The sequence below is a fragment of the Dromaius novaehollandiae genome, chromosome 3, assembly GCF_036370855.1.
Source record: "Dromaius novaehollandiae isolate bDroNov1 chromosome 3, bDroNov1.hap1, whole genome shotgun sequence".
Classification (NCBI taxonomy): Eukaryota; Metazoa; Chordata; class Aves; order Casuariiformes; family Dromaiidae; genus Dromaius; species Dromaius novaehollandiae.
The window spans coordinates 84,816,628-84,840,620 of NC_088100.1; the positions used below are offsets into that span (position 1 = coordinate 84,816,628).

The following is a 23,993-nucleotide window of genomic DNA, read 5'->3' on the forward strand; positions in this document are numbered from 1 at the left end:
TTAATGCTTGGAAAGCATTTTAATCAGCTATTACAGAACTGCTTTACAAAGGGATGTGCCAGACCATCTTAGCCAATACCTTTTCTTTTAAGGAAATTGCTTCTTGTTATTTTGGTGCTCATTTTGATTGCATTTTACCTTCTAGATTTTATATTATATCATGTATGTATATTCTGCTTAGTTATATTACATTTTTTTGGAGATCATCCGTTATCTGAATGACCTACCTAGAAGTATAATTGACAGGGAGTCTTAACAATCTAACACATTTAGTATCACACATTTAATGAACAGGATAAGGCCCCAAACCCACGGTCCCAATGATCTACTTGCATAAAGTGTCTTTCAGAATAAATGCTTCTGGCTAAAAGGGACCTCTCATAATCTTTACAAATAAATGTTATTCATAGCTCCTTTCACTGCCTATTATTGCCTCCAAAGTTAGTGGGTACTAAGACTTGAAGTCATATTGAAGTATCAGACCTCAGTAGTACTGAGGATCTAACCTGCCATATGTGTAGAGTGTTTTAAATAACCTAAGCTAATTTACAATTTCATACTTCTGTGTGCACAACATGGTTGTGTCATTAAAACTGTCTGAAATAAGTGACACATAAAAAGTAAATTGTACAAGCAAGTTCAATTAATTGCAGCTTTTCTTCTCCCTTTATTGTTTCACAAGCATGCTGTAAGTGTAATAGGATATTATGCAATTTCATTGGTGAACATATACTCTGAGCTGTCCTGGAACATTGCAGAAATTAAGCAGTTGAAATCAGGGACTGTTTCACATAATGTACACTAACGAGAAAGTATTATGGATTGCTTAGGTACATATGGACTATCTATGGGAGAAGGAGTACAGTAAAAGAAAACAAGGGATGAGAGATGACGGAACATAATTATCAGGATTTGACAGGAGCATTCCTGCTTATTTTTAAGCCTTGAGCAAGGAGCAAACTGTAAAATGCCATGATTTTATTAACTGATTTTTTTTCCATTCTATTTTTTCTTGTAAAGCTGGAAAGATGGCCTTGGATTATGTGCACTTATCCACAGACACCGACCTGATCTTATTGACTACTCCAAGCTAAATAAGGTCATCAGTCTGGGCGGTACAGCATGCTGTTCTGCAGTGATTTGGCTCACTTCCTGTTTGCTTAGCATGTTTGCTAAAAGACAAGCTGAGGGGTGCATACTAATTCTGACTGGCTTTCTAAGCTCCCTCCAGAAACAAACAGTTATTTGGAGAAAGGGACCCCTTGACTCTCTCGTGTCCTCTTCTCCTTGCCACTACAATGGCTTCAGGATTTAATTGCAATTAACCTGGTCCTCAGCTGCCAGGCAGTTGATGAAGTCTGTTATGCTACACAGTATTGATATTAAATCAAATACATTGGAATTCTCCATTCACAGCTGATGATACTATGCCGTCCATCCTGTTTTATGTCTGGTGTAAATGACTGTAGATTGCAAAACAGTAAAGTAGCAGGCTGATCGTGATGATTGATCATAAGATTCCTCAGAACAAACACTGCCCTTGGTAATCAGGAGTACGCAATAAATTACTAGGCTTATACATCAAATTCACAATGAAAATATTCATCACTTTTTACTTTTGTTTTTCATTATACTTCTACCTGTACCCCAGACAAGTGCAAACAAAACTGATACAGTAACTTCCTTAGGCAGTACCACAGGGGGATTACAGAACCATTGTATTAAAATGGCATGTTGTATTACTCATGACACAATGTACAGATCACGATCCCAGTTCTGAGAGATACCTTCGGCTTGAGAGGGAGGAATGAGGGGCAAGTAATAATCTCAGAATTTCTCAGTTCCATTACTGAAGAATAAAACCATAAAATAAAGTGAAATGTTGTAATTTCATATTAGCTCTCACTACATAAATACCATTTTCTATTCTCTGGAATTAGATTGTATCTTGAAGTCTCCCCTAAACACCAGTAAAACAGAAAGTTTGATCATGGTTTTAATTTGCTCAGTGCTACTTTTCATTGGTGAGAGTGGTAAATCATAGACTACATTTTCCATTCCCTGCTCTTCCATGGCAAATTGATTTTACTAGTGGAATTGACTGTTATCAGAAAGCCTTCGAGAAGGGAGAAAAATGACAGGATGAAATGAAATGGTTTGAAAACCTTGTCTGCTTTATATATATTTAAAATTTATGCTGGAGCCTCCAAGGTGGACAGTGATGAAAATCAAATGAATTTATTCCTAAACACATAGGAGTTTAATTTAAGGAGTTGTAAAGTCTTCATTTGGAGCTTATTCTTTCTTGTTTTACTGAGGGGAGTAAGAGAAGTAGTTTTTGGCTCTTCAACTTTCTGCAGCCATGGTGTACAGTTTGGATAGTCCCTCCATGCTCTTAGCGCAGTGACCCCCAACTGCAAATCTGAACTGAAGGGCAAAATATTAGCCATCCACCCTCGGTTGGTCTCTTATTCTATATAGATTCCTTCCTATGGCCAAAGAGAGCCATGGAGTATATAAGATACCTGTCTCTTTGTGTAAATATGCTAAAGCATTACATAAACAGAAGTCAATTTGTTTGAGTTTGTGCTTTGAAAAGTGGTACACAGTACTAAAAAACTTCATGGTAAAACCATCCTATTTATGTTTGCTGAAAAAAATGGAATAAAATGTAAGCAGATCTGCTTCAGCATCACTATTTCCCTCTTAGAGATTTCCAAAATAAAAGCAGGTCAGGTTTCAAACTGAGGCTGAGCTATGTCATGTAAAGCACATGCAGAAAGATCCTAAAATAGATCTTGCTTTTCTGGCCTGGCTGTGTTTGACTGACTATTCATTTTGGTTGTTTTAACAACTGTCTTCATGTCGTGTTTCTTAGTTTGCTATCTTCTGCACGCTGTCTTTTCTTCTTCTCACCAATGTGTTTTGTGTGAACCTGTAGCTGGAAAGATGGCCTTGCTTTCAACGCCCTTATCCATAGACACAGGCATGATCTTCTTGACTATGACAAGTTAGATGAGGTATCTCTTTAGCAGTAGCAGAGATTTTTAATTATTGTGGCTTATAGTTTTGTTTAAAAAGATGGGTGATGGAGATCTCCAATTATGCAGAAGCTGGTGTGATTTTAATCAAATCCTTTCCCTGTGTAGCACTGCTTACTCATGGACTTAATACCAAGCACACAAATAGGAGGTGCCCATCACTCATCTGTGAGCAAAGTGTTTTAATCTAGTCAATAGGTCTCACTTAGATTTAGTGCTTTTGCCTATTTAATCTCCGTAAGATTTTTTGTAGACACAGTTATTAAATGTTGTATTACACATGTATAATAGCAAAAATAAGTTTATATTGTCCCCATTTTAGGTTCCTCTTATTTTAAATGATGCACAAAACTGCTAAATGATGATAGAATGAGAATTTATGATTAGAGACTTTGTGTTCTATTATACCCAAATTGTTAATTATCAAAATGCAAACTCTTCTTCACACCTGTTCATTTTATTGAACATGCCACTTTTAAAGGAAAAGCTAGCTAGTATGGTATGTTTATAGAAAGATATGCTATGGGCATTACTACTTATAATCTGAAAATCTATGTATAATCTACAGTAAACTGATACTGATACCAAATATATGTATGTGAATGAAGAACAGACTTTTGTGAAACTTAAATCATTGCTCTAATTCCATAGTAAGTAGTCTTACTAAGTTCACTGCAAAGCAACAATAGAAGAATGCTCAAGACAAGATCCTCCTGTAGGAAGTGTTTGTATTCAAATGGAGGCCTGGGAAGTTCTTTCAGAAAACCTGTTAACCTTTTTCTGGTTCCCATCCAGGTTCCCATCCAGGTTCTCTAACCTTGCTTTTCCGTGTCCTATTTTCCTCAACTCTCTTTGTAGACATTGGCATTGTTCAGGGAGGCTGTGCTGGATTGTTCCAAAATTGGTCCTGCATGTTTTTGTATATACACTGTTTTACAGTGATGTGAACTCTACTGAGCTAACAAGTTCTCTGCTGGTCAGGGGCATGCATGAGAACAAGCAAGCACAAACAGAAAAACAGTTATTCAGAAGGAGCAAAACGTCCCATTTTTGGCGTGGACAACCAAATCTACAGCATATCTATAACCTGAATTTTAGAGTTGTTGAAAAATAAGAACTCTCTCTGGTTTGGAGGGTTTGATTTTGGTTTTTGAAGGAAAAGGAAAGGGAGCACTGAGCACAACTCAGGCAAATAGCACACATTTCATGTCTTACATTACAGGCAGCTATTGCTGACAGGGAAAGAGTGTGTCAGATTAGGCTTGCTCTTAAGGCAACCTTTCCATATAGATTTAGAGTCTTCAGTTTTTGAAGAAGAGTAAAACATCCTACGTGAAATGGCAGTTCATGCTGTTAATGCTATTATTATTTTCCAGTATTCACAAACTGCTAAATGAACACAGCCTCCCTGAACAATGCCAATGTCTACAAAGAGAGTCGAGGAAAATAGGACACAGATTGACTCAGAATTAGCCCTGTATGAGTGTACACTGCATGTGTTATCTATGTCCTCCACACAAATAAATTTGCAGTAGAGGCCTAGTGGCACATAGTATCTTATTAATGATTTCTTTTCAAAGTACAGCAGTAAGTAGACCAAAAGTTCATACACCTGCACTCTGCTTTTTGAGAACAGCAGTTGTGACTCCAGTTTACAGCTGGGACAAGCCTATGCTTTGTGTCAGTCCGTGTAAGTTTTCATGGACCTACTGTAGTGGACTTGCTTTAAGGAAAACCTCTGTGTTGGACTAGTTATATTCTCTTCTTTAATGCAGGATGACCCCATAGGAAATATCAATCTTGCCATGGAAATTGCTGAAAAGCATTTGGATATCCCTAAGATGCTGGATGCAGAAGGTAAGAGCTATATGTTGCCTAAGTTTCTGTCACTCATAACACTTTTTTAGGAGGCACTAAACTTCTATTGCTTTGTGTCTAGCAAATTTTCAAGATTCCTTTTACATGAATCATCATGGAACAACCTCACCCTTCTGTGTCTTTTTCAGACAATCTTTTCCTTCACGTTGCCCATGTACTGGATAATTCCACTTACTTTTTGCTTCATTCTTTTGTCTTTTTTATTGTTTATATTTATGATAGCACTTTGGGCCCTAATCTCAGCACATGGCCTCACTGTGGCAGTTCAGGTACAAATGCAGGATCAAAAGTTATCATTGCTTGAAGAACTTAAAATCTAAGCCTAATAAAGGGAAAGGCAACTGTTAGCAGCTTAAAGCATATTCACTTTTTTAATGTTGAAATGAAGGAATTGGGAAAAGAAATAGTAGTACAGACCTTCCAAAATATGCTGTTAATAACACACCTTCTATGAGAGAGAGCTGGTTTGAGGAAGTATTTTTTTTCATTTTGTTTTAATTGTAAACCTCTTGCAGTGATCAGTTTTATCAGATAGTTTCATGTTTGTTTCCTCCAATAATCTTTAGAGTTCGTCTAAAAATATCAGGGGAATATTTATTAAAATTTTCTGAATTTCTTCAAGGTAGACAATCATTTGAAATCCAGGCAAGAATGGTACCAAAATACTGGAATTATTGCACTACATTAGTGCAAAGCATTCTTCTCTAAGTATGCAAACGCTGGTCTGGTGGCTTGTCAGTAGAGCAGTGATAAGAGAGGAATTATCCAAAGCATTCAAACTCACCTTTTCTGATCTCCTTGAAGACTTTGGTAAGAAAGTTAGGCCACCACAGGATGCTTTTGAAAATCCAGGTTGTAACCCCTTCAGTGAAGAGCTTTCTGGGTTTCACTTCCATGCTTCAAACTAATCATTTTCATTTTTGGAATTGTGATTCCACTTTCAAGTACCACTTAAATGGTTTATTCTAAAATACTATGCAAGGAATTAACAGATGTACTACCTCCTTGCCATTGGACAGCTCCTGCTATCATTCTCCTTTCCTTCATTTTTTCTCTTCACATACAATTCAAGAAACCTTTTTTTTAACCAGATTTCATGCATATTGTAGCCTTTACTGTCTTGGCAAGTTTTAGGGGGGAATGAAATCTTGCTTTTTCTGACACTCTCTAAGTATTTGCCATCACTTTTTAATGTAACTATAATCTCAGTAGAGACTTTTCAAGAGTTTGTTCACAACTATGTGAAGTAGATGCAAAATCAGTAAATACATTGGCTCTGAAGTTAGAAGATCTCACTATTAATATTAGAAATTGTCACCCCATCCCTGGGCCTTTTCACACCAACATCTTCCCACTCCTACATCGGCAGGAATCTTTGCAGTTGGCACTGCATCCTTTGTCACGCACTCATAATTGTTGTAAAACCACCCTTTTCTGCTTTGTCTATTGAACTATTAAAAGGATCCGTTTTTACCATTGCACCCACACTTCAATCACGCCCTCTCTATATTTTTAATCTTTCCTCTCATAATAGGGACAAAACCAGACAACCCAAACTTTTTTATGATTTATGCTATTAACTAAAAAGACAGTCTGGCTAAAGGATTGCATAACTGTTACTATCCAAGCTTTTCTTAGCACAAAATTTATTCCTGGACTGCAGGAGTGCATGTTCTTAAGGTTTCCAGTATACGTCAGTTCTCTGTCAGTTGCAGGGACCCTGTGCTAATATACGCCATATGCACTCCTATTTTATGACTATCAGTAGCCATGTTTAACTCTGGAATAATTCTAGTGATTTAGATGAAGTTGCTCTGGAGTGACAGTGAAACTGAACTCAATAGATCTGCCAGCCATGCCATCTGCTCTGGAAGTTTTCACAAAACCAGAATGTAGCAATACCCTTCTGTACAGTCTCTGTCTTCAGATGCTTTAACATTTCAAGGAGAGATATATCTTTTCCATTTATTGATTCTTAAAGCTTAGGTAGCTTTGCACTGATATCAGTAAACAAGTACACAAATGCAAGCTGAATGATAGTATATTTATTTTTAATCCTTGCAGCACTGAGGTGGCATCATCAGCATAATCTATTGGAAGTACCTTGTTGTTAGAATTTCTGAGCAGTTAACCCTCTTCTCTCCACACAGATATAGTAAACACTGCCAGACCTGATGAAAGAGCCATTATGACTTATGTTTCCTGTTACTACCATGCATTTGCTGGTGCTCAGAAGGTGAGGTTGTAGAAGATGGATCAGATCTCACCCTTCACCTTCTGTGTTGTTGTTTCTTTCAGCAGTTTTCCTCTTCTGATCTTTTCCTCACTAGTTTCTAGGATAGCATCTTAGAGTTGAGCTCATTTCCTGTTGCCTGATTTTCTCTGTGAGCAACTGTCTCTCTAGAGCCAGTGGTAGTCTACCCATTTGTCTATAGAAGCAAACCTTCCTGTTTCATCTTCTGTATATATTTACTAATAATATCCAGCAGGTTCTCAACAGATTGCAACTGAACTGGATAGAGGATGTTCTCTTAAATTGAACTTCCGTGCATTGATTTGAAGCACCTTTAAAAATGCAAGATGAAAATAAGCTCACAGAGAAAAAACATTTTCAATAGCAGAATGCCATCTTTCTTTCCCTGCTGGATATTATTCCTGCTACAGATGTCAAAATCATCATAACAGATGCTCAGAAAATGAACCATTCTCTTATGCTTTCAGGATTGTTTTTAAAATGTTAAATGCTTAATGGTAAGTACAAACAGCAACATAAAACATTGCTAATATGCAAAGTAGACATAGAGACATATTCAGACTTCTCAGAGGAGCTCTGGAGTCATGTCCTAATGAAAAGAAGCACAAGTAAAGAAAGCAAGGCAGTTTACAGAATTAGACATACTTCAGATATTAGTAAAATCAAGAGTACTGATACATAATGCTAAAATAATAACTAATCCATATGCAACTTCCAGAGAACATCTTCCCAGATGAAAATGTAGCCTGTTTTTTTCCTATGTCTTTGTCAAAAAAACATACTATAAATCACCAGAGAGATGGGTGCCATGGAACAACCAGTAGTCACACTTACACCTGTGAACAACCCATACCTCTGTGAACAATTCTGAGGCAGATAGTTGTGGTGAAATTAACGGTCTTCCCTCTGTTCTGCATGATCAGGCCCATTAAAAAAATCCACCTTTTCGTAACAGCTCATTCTGAATTTCTAGTTTTTTTTTCTTTTTTACCAGCACCAATCAATCTAATGATTTATTACAGCTTTGTGTAGTTTCTAGAGTACAGAGCTCTCTGTGGGCAGTAAAACAATCAGAATGACAACTATATCATGCTTTCATTTATTCATCTGGTTTTCTACTCCTCGATTTTTTGTTTTGTTTTCATTTCTCCCTCCCCCTTGTAGATATTGTGAACACTCCTAAACCTGATGAGAGAGCTATCATGACATATGTGTCCTGCTTCTACCATGCTTTTGCTGGAGCAGAGCAGGTATTATTCAACTGTCCCTTCAGGTTGCTGTGTTTTTGATTGGTTGTTTCACATTTCCACTAGCTTATTGAAAAACTCTAATTTAGTACTTTGTGGTTTTAATTAACAATTGCAAGTACTTGTTTTTAACCAGCACTTGAAACTGATTTAGTTAAATGTTGTGTATCAAGTTGAAAGTTTTTATTCCAATGGGCATTACTGCTTCCTATCAGAATTTTTAATTTTGGGTCTCCTTATTTGGTAATTGCAAAGGCTATTTCAGGAAAATTGTATTTGAAGGTGCTGTGTTTGTTGCTGCATCAAAAAATGTTCTTGTCTTGCTTTCTCTGCATAGAAGAATATTTGACCTTTGGAGAGTGAGATTATACTAGCCTTACTCATGCTGAGTAATAGTTTAGGACTAGATTTTCAAAGATGCCTAAAGATGCAGAGAGGCACATAAAATGTCTAAACAGTGTTGGCGCCTGGTTCCCAATGAAACCAACAGAACTATTTGTGGAGTAAAGAGCTAGTACAAGTACCAAGAACACCAGCAGCAAATCTCTCGTACTGGATGGGTTTCTCACTTTAAAAAGTCACATTTCCCTCTCTCCTGCTCCATATATTTGTAACCTACAAATGGATGCAACCCAACTTATGAGAAAATAAAAATGCCTTAAAGTAACTGATATTTTGCCTCCATCCTCGAGATTTAATTTCGCTTCCCATCTGGTAGGCCTCCTACACCTTACCACAGCACAGCTACATATTGTTGCACCTTCTTGTTTCTGAGTATGCAGGTTCTCCTTTGCCTCAAGAAGCTATGAGAGTGCTGTTAATTTTTGTTACTAATGCAAAAGAGAGATTCCACATATCCTCTGTAACCCAGGAGTCTACACAGATTTATTTTTATTCCACTGGATTTATTCCAGACTCACATTTGTATGAAAGTACAGATCCATGATGTCAAACTATTAGTGTCAATTTTAAATATGGCAGAGCAACAGTGCTTTCACAAATAAATTTGGCAGGATGCACAGAAAGGGTTGCTGTCAGTGGTTGAGCTGCATATATCCTCGAGGGTATATGTGCATGTGATGTGCAGATATGGAATGGTATGGTACTTCTAAATTATATGGGGTGTCTCTGCCGTGTGGCTAACAAACCTGATATGTTTCTCGTGTGATTTTAAAAAAATAACATAATAAGATAACTTGAAGAATGCCCTAAGCTGCTTTGAAAATGATTTATTAGACAACTATAATGGTAGTGTGAAATTCCTTCCTGTACAACAAAGTGACTTCTGTGCCGATCTGTGCCTTATTCAGGCTATTGGAATTTGTCAGTACAGACTTTGTCCCAACAGCTCTAAGGTGGAGAAAGGTATATTTGAGCCACTTACGAGCACAGATCAACAACTGTAAAACAGTATAACTTCTATTTGCAGCAGCCACATTCTATCTCTTTCTCTAAGCCTGTACCAGTTTCAGAATGTGATTATGAATATGTCTTGTTTATTTGCTGTGTTTTATAGGCTGAGACTGCAGCTAACCGGATCTGTAAGGTGCTTGCTGTGAATCAAGAAAATGAGAGGTTGATGGAAGAATATGAGAGATTAGCAAGTGAGGTAAAGACAGCTATGTCTGTAACACAGTGATAGTTATGTTAATGAAACACGCAAGCTGAAAGATGCATGCACTGTCTGCAAGACCGCAAAGTGAAAATTCCCTGAAGGTGAAACTCACAGTGGTAGGATACAAAACTCAGTTGCTTAAGACACCAAGGTTCAGGTCACTCCTTTGCCACAAACTTCCGGTGTGACCTCTAGCAGTTCACTCAATCTCTTTAGTGTGCCAGCAGGGGTGTTTTTTGAAGACTGTCCTGGGTCTACCCCAAGGTCAGGCTCAGTGACCTGAGTTACTTGACCAGTATCTATCCTGATCTCATAACTATGACTGCTTGAGACATCAAGACCAACACTTTTGAAAGTGGCCAGTGATTTAGCTAGAGACAGCTTACATGTGCATTTAGATCTTTCTGAAAATCAGGGCATTTCTAGAAATCTCTTAATTCTAGGCATACCTTAATTTGGGCAAATTAGGAAACAAAATTAAGGTATCCCATATTTTTGTTCACTTTTGAAAATCTTGTGCTGCCATTATGGCATTGATATCAACTGAAGGCAATAAAAACAAGATGGAGCAAAAATGATTGAGGTTTGTGCATTCAGTATTATCTTCACTGGTTGCTCTTTCTTGGTCTTTATTTCAATTGTTTGTGTGGGTTTGACAGCTTTTAGAATGGATTCGGCGGACAATTCCTTGGCTGGAAAACAGGACCCCAGAAAAAACAATGCAGGCCATGCAAAAGAAATTAGAGGACTTTCGAGACTACCGCCGCAAACATAAACCTCCCAAAGTCCAGGAAAAATGTCAGCTGGAGATCAATTTCAACACCCTGCAGACAAAACTGAGGATCAGCAATCGGCCAGCTTTCATGCCGTCGGAGGGAAAAATGGTTTCAGTAAGTAAAAGAAGGATCAATATTCCCTTCTCCTTTAAATCAATATTCTCATGAAAATTTCAACAGGGAGGGTGGAAGTGCCATTCTAAATCAACTTCAAAAACTTCATTTTGTTGCACTTTATCAAACCATTCTTTCTATACATTCCCTTTCATTCTAGAATCTTGCTTCCCTTCAGCATGCTCTTTTAAGGCTTTCTCTGGTAGCACATTGTCTTGAGACATGACAAAATACAGACCCTCCTTTGGGAGTGTTATCAACACTTCTCTGTCAAGGAGGGCAAGTGCTGTTGTTTATTTAAGAAAAACTCACACTGGTTTCCATGACATTTTGGTCATCAGACTTACAGAAACAGACATGGATCTATATATGTTTCTGCCTTTTTCTACTTTTTAAAATTCCATTTGATCTTTACTTATGTCTCTGAAGATAAGAATAGTCTGTACCAAGAATTCTTATCTGTTGCTAAACAGTGTGAGTTGACTGTGGGCCAAAACACTTCCTGTGAGATATAGCAAACCTGTTCTAATACTGTATTTTGGTTGCTCAGATTTGAAAAATAGACAGTTGCACTACCTGAAAGTGATGACTACCATTATTCACTCCCCATACTCAAAAGACAAAGTGCCTGTCAGTTCAGTTTACTACTGATGTCTCTGAGTTTCTGTGGAATCTCACAAAACGTTATGTGCACTACAGAAAGTGAAATGAATTGGTATCCCAGCTAAAACAAACACTGAATCCCACTTGATACTAATTGTTTTGTTATTTTCAACTTCTGAGAGCAAAACAAATTTATTCTGATAACAGACATGCACTTCATAAAAGAACAGGCACTTTGTAAAATGGGAAGTAAAAGCAATATTTCATGAAGACGCTGAGCAGATAGCTATGCTTGGAAGCCATTTGTATAAGGGTTCACTTCATGTATGCTAATACCTGAACCTACACAACTGAATAGAATGCTCCATTTTGAGCAGGAGTTTGGATTACATGACTTCCAGAGGTGCCTCAGAACCAGCATTTCTATGATTCTGTGATTTTAAGAAAATATGGACATGACTTCCCTTTTGGAACAAAATTATGAATGAATCACAAATTTTCAAATTTGGATAAAAAGAGATTATAGTTTCATCTCCTATCTTCCGTGTATTCTCCTCGCAGGATATTGCTGGTGCTTGGCAGAGGCTTGAGCAAGCTGAGAAAGGCTATGAAGAGTGGCTGCTGAATGAAATACGAAGACTGGAAAGACTTGAACACTTGGCTGAGAAATTTAGGCAGAAGGCTACCACTCATGAACACTGGGCATATGGTGAGCATAGGTGGCTTTTAACATTTTTAATGTTTTGATGTTCAAAGCTGAACTGTCGATTGTATTTTTTTGCCAGCCAGAAACTACCTAGTAACCACTTTGGACAGTTTTAGAAACCTCAAGTAGTAACAGATAAAATTTCACGTTTTGTTGGCTACAGTCACGATCCTAACTTGTAGGTGTATTGCTAATTAATAACTGTAAAAATCATAATCTTTTCCATCAAGGTAATGGCTAACACTTAATAGGAATATCCAACATTTGACTAAAGGCTGTTACTGGTAACGCATTTCTGTGTGTTTGTACACCAGCAATCCAACCAAGAAAGCACTGAGTACAGAGATCCTCTTTTCCAGCTGAAACCAACTCAAAAAATAAATTGGAGTCTGTGGTTGGTTAAACATTAAACTGTTAACAGAGTGTTTTGAGTTGACTGTCATTTGGTCATCATGATGGTTTTGAATAATCTATATAAACTGCATGATAATGGTCTCATTTCTGCTGTGCTCCATACTCTGGATTACACCCCAGTTATAGTCCTGTATTTTAATGGTAGCCTAACCTTATGTGTACTTATAACAGCTACGAGACTGCATATTGTACAGCACTGGCAGAAAGTGTGTTGGGGACCATAAAACATAGATCTGTTCTATCATCCTATTGTTTGCTGTGACAACAGTTTTCCCACTTCTGCCATGCTCCCAATCCTAGCTTTTGCCATCTAGAATCTTTTCACACTATGCAAGTAAACCATAGGGTCCGTCCCATAACACAGTTGTTGGAAGCATACAAGGCAGTAAATGACTTCCAAGCAGATACTAGAAGTGAAACTACAGTGCTTTTCAGCCCTGAGAGCCTATTTTCTGAGCATATACTACTCATGGTGACATGGTGACATGGCTGTTATGCAGGGAAAACCTCACAAAAACTAGTACATAGCAAGTGAAACAATAGTACCTTCTGGCTTTAGAACCCACAGATCTGTGTAATGCCATGTGGTAAGCTGCAGTTGAAGGGGCTTTCTCTATAGATTCAGTCATCCAACACTGGAGTTACTGAGGAGTAATTGCTCAGTTTCTCATTTCCTCTGTTTACTTCTCTAGTCCTTTGTAACTAGGTTGGCATTTTCCATTTAAAATTCAATAACTGATGCAAAAGACAACCACACATCTCAATCTTACCTTTTTGGGGGAAGCGCTGAAATGAATAATGAATTGAAGGCACAACATGAAAAAGAATAATAGATCATCGATAAGAGTGAAGCTGAGCATAGCAGTGTGATTTCTGGTTTCATAAATCAGGAATACACTACAAAAGACTTACCAGAATAGCTTAGAGCTCCAGTTTTTGCTAATACACCGTTTTTATGCCAGTATATCACTTTCTCAAGCAATGTAATACTAGCTATTTGAGGCCAGTGTAACCAGCCTCTGCAAGAATAAAGGAATTATTGAAAGGTCTTTGAAAAACATATATTCCTAACCAAAACTATTGCACTGACAATTAGCAACTGGTTTCTGTGGGGTCAGGCTTTCATCACAGTGTGGTAGTGAACATGCCTCAGTTACAAAAATTGTCTAAATTTGCAATTGTTCTAATAAATACATTAGTAAAAAAGTTACTAATATTTAATTTTCCCTTTCAGGCAAAGAGCAGATCTTACTTCAGAAGGATTATGAATCTGCTTCTCTGACAGAAGTTCGCGCTATGTTGAGGAAACATGAAGCTTTTGAGAGTGATTTGGCTGCTCACCAGGACAGGGTGGAACAGATCGCTGCCATTGCCCAGGAGCTGAAGTATGTTCCATTTAAAGGCTTGCAGCTGCTGACATTTAACTTTGTGATAAACTCTTTCCAGTGAATTCGATAGTGTCATAGGTACCAATGTTAGAATTCCAGAGATAGCTTCATAAGTATATTATCTGAGCTGGTCACTGAGACCTTCCCCTCCTCTCCTTCCGACCCCCAATCAAATATAGATATTAAACTGACCACAGTTACTCAAAAAAAAAAAAATTCTAAATTGACTTAACAGTGAGCTTTTAGTATTAGATCTACTGAGGAGTTAAATTGTGTGTTGTGATGGAGATGCTGGAGGTGTTTATTTCTCAGTTCATATAGTCTGCAGAGAGATGCTGGCTATGAGTTGTTCACCTTAGAAAACAAATTACAGATCAAGCATTTTCACTTTAAAATCAAGTATTTTCCCACAAGTATATAGGTCATTTCAAAAGGTTCACATCCCCAAATTATCGTCTCTATAGTTGGTGGGCCATGCATTACACTTTTATTCTCCAGTAACAAGAATGAGAAGATTTTATTGTCTCTAATATACTTACTTTCGCAATTTCTTCCTTTGATATTGGGAATTGCTGTTGTCTCCCTTTTACTGGAAGGGCAGTGGGGCATGTGGAGGCTAAATGACTTGCTCAAGGTTACACAAGCCAGCTGTAGGAGAGCAAGAATTTTCACCCACAGCTCTTGCAACTTAGTCATAGGACCAACACTTGCTCATTCAACATACTATACCCAAAGAAAGCACATTTGATTTTATAATCTACTCTAGCTGATTGCATTTTTTTTGTCCTGCAAATCAGTGGCACTACTCCTGATCTTAACATTTGGCAGATACTTAAATTCATTGCTCACCTGCAGTATAAATCTGCAGTATGAATCTGTAAAGCTAAGAGAAACAAATGTGTGTTAGTGCTCAAAACAGGAGCCAGCATAAAGGTACTCAGATTCCTACCCCTGGCTTCCTGCATCAGCTCCCCAGGTTTCAGCTTCTCAACTTCTTAAATGGGCAAAACAATTGCTACTCAAAAAGCAAGGCTTAAAAAACATTCTCTTTTCACTTTGTAAAGGACTATAACTTATAAACAGCTCCAAATTCACTAATAATTTAAAAATCAAAGAGCTATCTAAAAACGTAGTTCATACCTGATAGCAGCAGAAACTATGTCATTAAAATGGATCTAGAACAAAAATCCTCTGTTTTTCAAGTTTATTTAAAGGAGGCTAAGTAGAGCACAGTTGGCAGAGTAAGTACTTTTTTTTTTTAGTTAGTGTGAAAGAAGTGTGAAGGATACAGACTATGCAGATTTCACTATTTCAGCTTGTGAAACACCTTGTGTTTTACCCTGACCTATAGGCCTCTCTGGTGTGGAGTCATTGCTCCTCTTTATATTACAGAAAGTTTCTGAAATACCTAACATTGTTAATTCAGCTTCAGCTTTGCAAGTCATGGGAAACCTTGAATATGTAGTATACATAGTACAGCAACTGCTACCAGCTTTTTAAACTCTGTGTCCTTTACCTCTGGTGAGGCCAGTGAACACTGTATCCTGTTTTAGGGTTCTCTCTTCTCTATTGTTTCTGTGATTTGTTGTGTGAAATTAAACTTATCTGTGGCCTGGGTTGCAATGGTACTGAAGATCATTGTAAGAGATGCTCTCCTTCACTTCTCTGCTCATCCATACGATGGGGCTATCAGGTCCTAAGGCTCTGAGCCTAAGGCTTCACTAAGGCTCAGCAGCTCGGACTGATGCCGTTGGAGAGCACTGAATGAAGGATGTTGAATAAAGCCCAAGTTTTATTATTAGCTGCAAGCAAATGGGCAGCTTCTATTTAAATGTTGTTTTTAATTATTTATCCACAGTTTCTCACACCACCATTAAAATTATGGAGGAAAATGCTAGTTCCTTTCGCCAGTCATATTTTTTTAGGAAGACTGAGCTAACATCTGAATGCTGAGAAATGTGCGTTAGTGCCTGATTCAAAGCCCACTGAAGTCAATGTCAGGTGTCTTTTTGTTGATTTCTTTGGTCACTGGATCAGGCCCTTACAGAAGTCATCATCATCTGTGTCTAAATTCCAAGTCAGTACATCTCCATACCTTTTCTTTTAGTCATCTCTTGGCTGTCTAATGTTGCTATTTTGAAGGTGAACAATTGCTGTGTGACCTTGAACTGTACCAGTTACAGTTCACTGTCTGCTCTGATATCTTTTGCTGCAGCAGCTGAGTCCACTGTGAGCTAAAGGTTAAAGTTGTTAAAAGCTTGTTGATTGATGCTGTCTAGATAGAGGATCTGTGCGTGTGCACGCAGGTCATTCCAGCCTGGATGCTGCTGTAAGATCATGGTGTGCCAGCCTGTATAGACTTGGAAATCCTTGGCTGTGCGGCATGATAAGGCTTGGATGGGGCCATATACAAAGCTGGAAGAAGAGTGAGGGATTTCTAAAATGGGATTTGCCATTTATAACATAGTAAATGCTAAATAGAACTGGAATGAGACGAACTACAAGGAGCTGTATTAATTTATGGTCCTGTGTGCTCATTCCAATGTTTTTAATCATCAAGACAAAATTTATTGAACGTAGTTGCTTGCATATTCATCACTTTTACTATTGCAACTTATTTTCAGCCAAGACAACCACTATGTGAGACTATAACATAGATTGATTAGGAGAGCCCTTTTGCTTTTGGAAACCTGGTCTCAAATTGTGCATACGCGCATGATTAACATAAACCTGATTCTGAATCAGTGCTGAAGCATGTTGCTCAGCAGGTTATTTTCGTGTTACTATCACTCTTCCTAAAGTGAGCTCACACTTAAACACTTCTCTGGACAAAATCTGCTTAAATTTTTAATTCTGTAAGGATAACATTTAATTACTTGTGAGAACAAAAGAAATAGCTTCCTGATTTTTAAATTCCAAAGCCTGTAGATTTCGAATAACCAAATAAATAGAAATGACTGTTCCCTTGGAAGCTTTATTAATATTATGTGCAGCAGTGCTGTGTTTATGCATGATAAGCCAAACTTCTTTTTACAAAAATGTGAAATCTAATCTTTTCACAGTTTCAATGTGGAGAGAGATACAAAAAATAATAGAGCAAGAAATGTAAACCTGTGTTTTATTTCTATGTAAATAATCTCCTATAAGTTGTTATTTCTTCCTCTGTTCCTGCTTCAAGCATAAAAGTTCTCTGATGCATATAATGCACTTATTGGAAGTAAGCTATGGCAGACCCAGAAAGGTAGTGGAGCTACACTGATTAATGCCACCTGGTGATCTAGTTTATGATTTTTGACCCACTGGTGCTCTTTTTAAAAGTTGTCTTGACAATGTTATTCTCCTACCTATTTGTCCACAGCACATATTAAAATCCCAGGAAGAAACAGGATAGCAGAGGTATTGTGGGGAGTGACTGAATCTCCCTGGTAGAGCTGGTGGAGGAATGTTGTACATTACCTTCCAGGACTGTGATCAGAGTTGAATCAGTCCCTCACTCTCACGGAAGGACACCTGCCCTTATCCTAATTGACAAAAGGAAATAAGTGATCCACTGAACCAGAAATAATATTTGCAGTAGTCTCAAGGATATGACCTGGAATATCTGGAAAAACATCCTGTACATACTCTGGTATATTAGATTTAGTATGCTTAAAGACCCCAGAATACAAATCTCCACATCCCATCTACTTAGTGAGCTCACAGCTCACACAAGAACATCACCTAATAGTCTCAATATGCTGTAGTGCAAAAAAAAATAACTTCCAGACAAAAAGTCATAGCAGCAAAATATGTCTCGACCCATTTAATCCAAAGCTCCATGCTTCTGACTTACAATTTCTTCATAAATATATGGCTTTTTTTGTATCCCTTGGAGGCTAACAAAAAGACTTGTTCCAGAGGAGGAAGCAAGTTTTAGAGATAAGGAGACTTTGTGTAGGATGGCTTGCTAGCAGCTTCCTCCTTATACATAGCAGTTCTACTTTTACAATTTTGGGTTGGTTTTGCTATTTTTTAAAGTTGTTATGGCATTATATTTTTCCTTGTTTTAGCATTCTTCACTTTCAACAGTCAATTGATTGCAGTATATCTGAAGCCTCTTCTTAACAGAATGGTTCAGCTATTTCTTGACTTTGTCTGCCATTGGCCTATGTTGTAGCTTCGCTGAGGAAAACTACCTCTGTTCTCATTTTGTCCACTGTGATTCACTAAATTACTGGAAGAAGTGATCTGTACATTCCTCTTGCAATTGTCTAAAGAAGAATGTTCAAAAGAAGGGAACAAATTCTATTATTTTTGTGACTTAAAGGGAGCTCATACTTAAATGTTTCTCTGCGTCAGGACAGAATTTGCCTAAATTTTTAATTTAGTCATGCTCATTTAATGTCTTGTTCAAGCCTTAGAATAAATCTTAGCTTCATGTTGTCATGCTGTCACATAAATACAATCTCTGGAATGCTTAGTGCTGTGCAAGGTGTCCTCAAGGAGCAGCCAAGAGCTAAATTCAGTGGATGATGATACACTGATAAAAGTGAGCTTCCGAAGTGCCAAGCACATGTATTTTATTATGGTCATGAAGGCTGCAGCAGAACTGAGGGGCTTATCTGTCACTGAGATCCAAAACTTGATTTGAGACAGACTCAGCTCAGAATTTCAAAACAGAGCCTTGAAAAGTTATTGCACATCTTAGGCAGAATAAGTCGTTTTCTGGCAGCATAATATAACCTATTCAGCAGGTAAGAAAGCAATGCTAGCTGCTACCTCCTCTGTGTGTGCACTGATTCGTGCTGGTGGCATACCTGGGTCTGGAGATGTTTGTTCCTTCTGAACCAGCCTGTCCTAGGTTGTAGCTCTGCAAGGTTTTCCTGGAAAGAATGATGAAAGTTGTTCCCTGTGCCCCAGATCTGGGCAGCTTCTGTTAGTATGGCCAGGCCTGTGAGAGAGGGATTATGCCTGGAATGCAAACTGAAGTATGTTTCTCAGGTAAATGATTTCACAGATTACAAGGCTGGAAAGGATCACTGCATTATTTAAAATGAAACTATTATATCTCAGGCCATTTAATTTAACACTGTACCGAGCTCCAAGAACCTGATAAAGCCCCAGACTGAAGCATTCTGGGCTTCAGGAGATCAAATTGCTGTGTGCCACAGGAAAAGCTGAGATGATGTTGATGGTTAGGCACCTTAATGATCACAGATGGACACTTGATTTTTCTCACAACAGAGGAGGTTGATCCTGTTCTTGTGCTGTGGTTCTTAAAATGTTGAATGCCTAGATCACACATGGCAATACTGCAACACTTGCCTAGCTGGAGGAGAAATATTGCAAAAAACAGGGGAAGAATTACTAAGGGCCAGTGGAAAAGGATGCAGAATGTGCAACTTGCTCCTGTCTCTCAGAAAGTCACACAGGCTTGTGTCTTCACTCTCTCTCAGTGAACTGGATTATCATGATGCCGCAAGTGTCAATGATCGATGCCAAAAGATATGTGACCAATGGGACAGACTGGGAACACTTACTCAGAAAAGGAGAGAGGCACTGGAGGTAAACTGCACAACAACAATCAGCAGCTCAATTGAGGTGGGGGCAAAGAAACCTTTTGTTCATGATCTGGAGGCAGTGCTATTGAGTGTCCACTGTGGAATGCAAACAGGAATAAACCCTTTCTTCAGACCTCCATTTCAATGTTGTGATTTCATTTGCAAACAGATTGAATTGCTCAGAACAAATTTTACAGTGCTCAGCTGCCAAGGACAGTTATAAAGCAGCAACAAATGGAATGTGGTTTATAGCACCACTCTTTGGGAATTTGATGCCCAGCAAGAATAATAAAATCTATTAGGCACTTACCTTTTCTTACTTGTCTGAACATAAATCAGGTGAGTTATGGGATAATGGCCAGTACTGGGTGAACTTTTTGGTAGTGAGTATTCCAAAGCCATGTTCTTTAAGAAAAAAGGGAGTCACACATACACTTGCCTAGGTGGAAAACGCATGTCTAACTCCTTCTGTTTATACTTACAAGAAATTGCTAAAGCAAGATTAGCAGATTTTAATTCATTTGCAGATAGATCATAATAGCATAAAAATACTTAAAATATCAGAAGTGACAAAAAATAATTTCACCTCTTATCCTTCAAAGCCATATACCCCTTTTAACATGTTTGATACAAAAGTAACTTTATTGCAATTAGCCCTGTTGCATTGAATGAGAATATTCAGTGTGTTTCAAGCAAGTGGTGAAATCAGTTAACAAAATCAGTAGCTTTTGAAAAAATGAGGCATAGTTTTGTGCATGGATATGTGCTTGGAGTTAGCTTGTGCCCTAGTAACAAAGGAATGTACCTTTCCCAACCTGTACAGAGGACAGAGAAATTGCTGGAAACAATTGATCAGCTTCACCTGGAGTTTGCCAAAAGAGCTGCTCCTTTCAACAACTGGATGGAAGGTGCTATGGAAGACCTACAGGACATGTTTATTGTTCATAGCATAGAGGAAATTCAGGTATGTGGTTGTCTATTTTTGGCTTACAGTCATAAGGGAAGACAAGAAAGGAATTTTTTCCTTCTTGTAGAATACAACATGTGTGAGAAGAAAACATATCCTGCCTTGACATTTTCTTTGTGATGTCTTCTGTATTATAAATAGGGTTCATTCTTTATTGGTATGAAAGAGTATTCCAGAGATCATAGAGGAAACGATGGCCCTGATAAAATGAGGGCTTTTTAATTAAATTAGACAGATGCATGTAGACAGGGTGTTTCAGAGGGTGAGGTGAACTGTGCTTACTTACAGCAGATCCTAAAGATGTTAGGAGCAACATTAAGGTTTTCATGCTTTCCTTCTCTCTTTCTCATTTTAGAGTTTAATCTCTGCACACGATCAGTTTAAAGCTACTTTGCCAGAGGCGGATGGTGAAAGACAGGCCATACTGTCAATCCAGAATGAAGTTGAGAAAGTTATTCAGAGTTACAACATGAGAATAAGCTCAAGCAATCCTTACAGCACTGTAACTGTGGAAGAAATCCGTACCAAGTGGGAAAAGGTAGTGTATGCTAAATGCAGAAAGGACATTATAACATATTATTCTGGGTTACAAATACTGAGAATATTCAGAAAACTTTATAATAAATCTATTAATTATTCTAGATCCTCAGATGTCACGATAAGCCTATCAGTAGTTAAAAACTGTTGAAACTGGCACAAAATAAAAATTAATTCTTAAAAATCTTTACAAATATGGACAGCAGAAAGATGTGGCAGCATAAGATTAGGTTAAAAGCATATTGAACAAATTTTGCATCCATTACATAAAGTAAAAATAATAGATCATTTGAGTACCTAATGTTGAGATGAAAGAAGAAATAGGGTTTTATGTTAGTTTTCATGATACAAAACATTTAAAAATATTTCAGTAGTTTCATATTAATTATAACATAGAATTACAGTCTCCTAAATTACAATTGTTTTCTTCAGTCCTGTGGATATATAGTTACATAGAGAATAAATGCCCTGTTGTAGGGACCATTTCTCTCGAAGTTAACAGCAAAAGGCACAGAGATTTCACTTTGAGATGGTCATATTTCAGATTTGCATTTAAAGTAAGGTTTCTGTGAACAGTGGAACTAATGAAGCTACCTTTCTATAGATTTGTATCCTATACCTCACTCCTAGTCCAGAGCCACTTGTATTTTCCTATTTGTGTATGACTAGTCCAGCTCATATTCTGTGCATGCCATTACCACAGCACTGAGTCCTTGCAGTATCTCTTATCAGCCCTCTCACACATTCTCTTTTTATGCTATCTTATGCTCTCTTCCATGTTTGCTAGGCCCATTTCACAATATCCCCTGCTCCCATTACTCCGTATTACCTATGTACTTTTTTATCTTCTTGGCTGGGCAAGAGAAGCATGTGTTGTGGCTAGTGCAGAACTGGTGGCTGGCCAGCAGGTGGGCCAGGGGGTGCCCACCAACAGAACAGAAAATGATTACTCTCTTTTTCTCAGTGTAAACACTGGTTTGTGGGTCTCTTCTACCCTGCTGCTGGGTTTTCTACCCAGTTTCATGAAACTTGTAAAAATGTAACATCTTTGAGCCCTCTAATGTTCAATCCAATTGGACTGAAACTGGCTAATGCATTAAAAAATTACTGCAGAGGGATTTAAAAGAGGCTCCCAGAGTCATCACATAAAGTTTATTTTATTAGAAACCAAGAGAGAAAATAAGCTGAAGGTAAATGAATGTGTAGAACATACAAATTTACCATATATTTGGAAATATATTACCATATATTACCATACATAAATTCATATGAACGAGAACATGCTTTTAGTGGGTTATGAGAACCAAGCAATAAGGACTAAATACAAAATCTCCCAGGGCAATCAAGAAGAGTAAGCCAAGAAAAGCAATTGCAACCTATTAGGGACTTTCAGAGATGCATGATGGACGACGGAACATACCTCTTGTTATCCTGTCTTAATGGCTCTGCTTGAATGAATGTTTTGCACTGATAACTCTTAGAGCTGTTGCTTAGAGATTGAGAATGACCTGTGTTTCAAAAGAAAAACAAAGTACCAGCTCTGTAACTGAGTTAAAGTTAAATCATCTTAATCTTGAATCCCACCAGAGGTGAGAATTTCTTCTCACTACACGTCAGTCTCTCTGGCCAGTCTGCCCAAGACTGTGTTAGCAAGTACTTATATTAGCTGGGTAAACAGATTAGTGATCACGTTTCTGGCTTCTTCTGATATCAGTATTCAGACCAATATGCAAAATGAATAATTGTAGTCTTATTTGTTCTATTTGTTTTGAAAGTATACAGTCATGTCTGCTCACACTTTCTTTCACACTGTGACAGGTGAAACAGCTGGTGCCTCAAAGGGATCAATCCTTGCAGGAGGAGCTAGCCCGCCAGCACTCAAATGAGCGCCTACGTCGCCAGTTTGCTGCTCAGGCCAACGTCATTGGGCCATGGATCCAGACCAAGATGGAGGTGAGTGTCAGACCCTCAAACAGAAGCTGATGAACAAAGCGTTTTATCATTTTCCTCTGCTACGTATGCAGGACATCAGCAATCTCCATGACAGTTCACCAGCTTTTTGATCCTGAAGTAATTAGCACCTTTTAAGATGATTTTGAAAGTTGTGCAAGCCTGTGCAAGTGTACCCTGATGGTGAACAGGAGATGTACCTTTGAAAAAATCAATCGCTAGATGATTATTGTTTTGCTTCTGCTCTTTTCAGAAGGATCCAGGGATTTCAATATTAATTCCAAAAATAAATGTGCCACATTTATTTTGAAACTTGCTTTCTTCAGTAAAATGCATCCTGTCTTTCATATGAAGGTTTTATTACTATTGTATCTTAGTCTGAAAATGTTACATATTTATGTGAACATTCAGAAAATCAGCAAATCCAAAGCTTAGATTTTGGGGTGGGGGTTCTTTGTTTCTTTTGACAGGAAATTGCCCGCAGCTCTATTGAAATGACGGGGCCTTTGGAGGACCAGATGAATCAGCTGAAGCAATATGAGCACAATATCATCAACTATAAAACCAATATTGACAAACTGGAAGGAGATCATCAGCTTATACAAGAAGCCCTGGTGTTTGACAACAAGCACACCAACTATACTATGGAGGTAGCCATTTAGTCAGTTTTGTATTTGTTAATGTTTATTCTGCCCTCTTGTGTCCTGTAACTACCTCCCCTGATCTGAAGGGACTGCAACAGAGGATGGAATTCGGCAGATTTTATGATAGTCTTATAAGAAAGTCTGAATGAATTTGTAAGGTTCAGTGTGTCCCAGCAATGGCTTATGGCTGAAGTCACAAGACTGCTGCTCTTATTTTCTAAAACACTGTGTTTTTTGTCACTTTTCCCCATGCTGCTGAGGATGGCCAAAAGCTGAGTAGGGGCTGTTTGCATGTCTGAAGCATAAGATATTTTAAAGA

At 38.0% G+C, this 23,993-nt stretch overlaps 1 protein-coding gene across 8 annotated transcripts in view; it reads left to right on the forward strand.

Moving 5' to 3' along the window:
• The window catches only part of ACTN2 (actinin alpha 2), an 87,624-nt gene that overhangs the window by 51,355 nt on the left and 12,276 nt on the right, over positions 1–23,993 (forward strand). For 6 of the 8 annotated variants that reach the window (XM_064509343.1, XM_064509344.1, XM_064509345.1 and 3 more), the window contains exons 6-17: positions 1,021–1,099; positions 4,817–4,898; positions 7,070–7,155; positions 9,937–10,029; positions 10,695–10,925; positions 12,090–12,237; positions 13,883–14,033; positions 19,472–19,580; positions 20,400–20,540; positions 20,899–21,081; positions 22,899–23,033; positions 23,501–23,680. In XM_064509343.1, coding sequence (XP_064365413.1) covers positions 1,021–1,099; positions 4,817–4,898; positions 7,070–7,155; positions 9,937–10,029; positions 10,695–10,925; positions 12,090–12,237; positions 13,883–14,033; positions 19,472–19,580; positions 20,400–20,540; positions 20,899–21,081; positions 22,899–23,033; positions 23,501–23,680 — 1,618 coding nt within the window. Of the gene's footprint in view, positions 1–1,020; positions 1,100–4,816; positions 4,899–7,069; positions 7,156–8,337; positions 8,424–9,936; positions 10,030–10,694; positions 10,926–12,089; positions 12,238–13,882; positions 14,034–19,471; positions 19,581–20,399; positions 20,541–20,898; positions 21,082–22,898; positions 23,034–23,500; positions 23,681–23,993 lie in introns of all 8 variants that reach the window. The other 2 variants (XM_026108946.2, XM_026108948.2) reach the window with 1 other exon arrangement.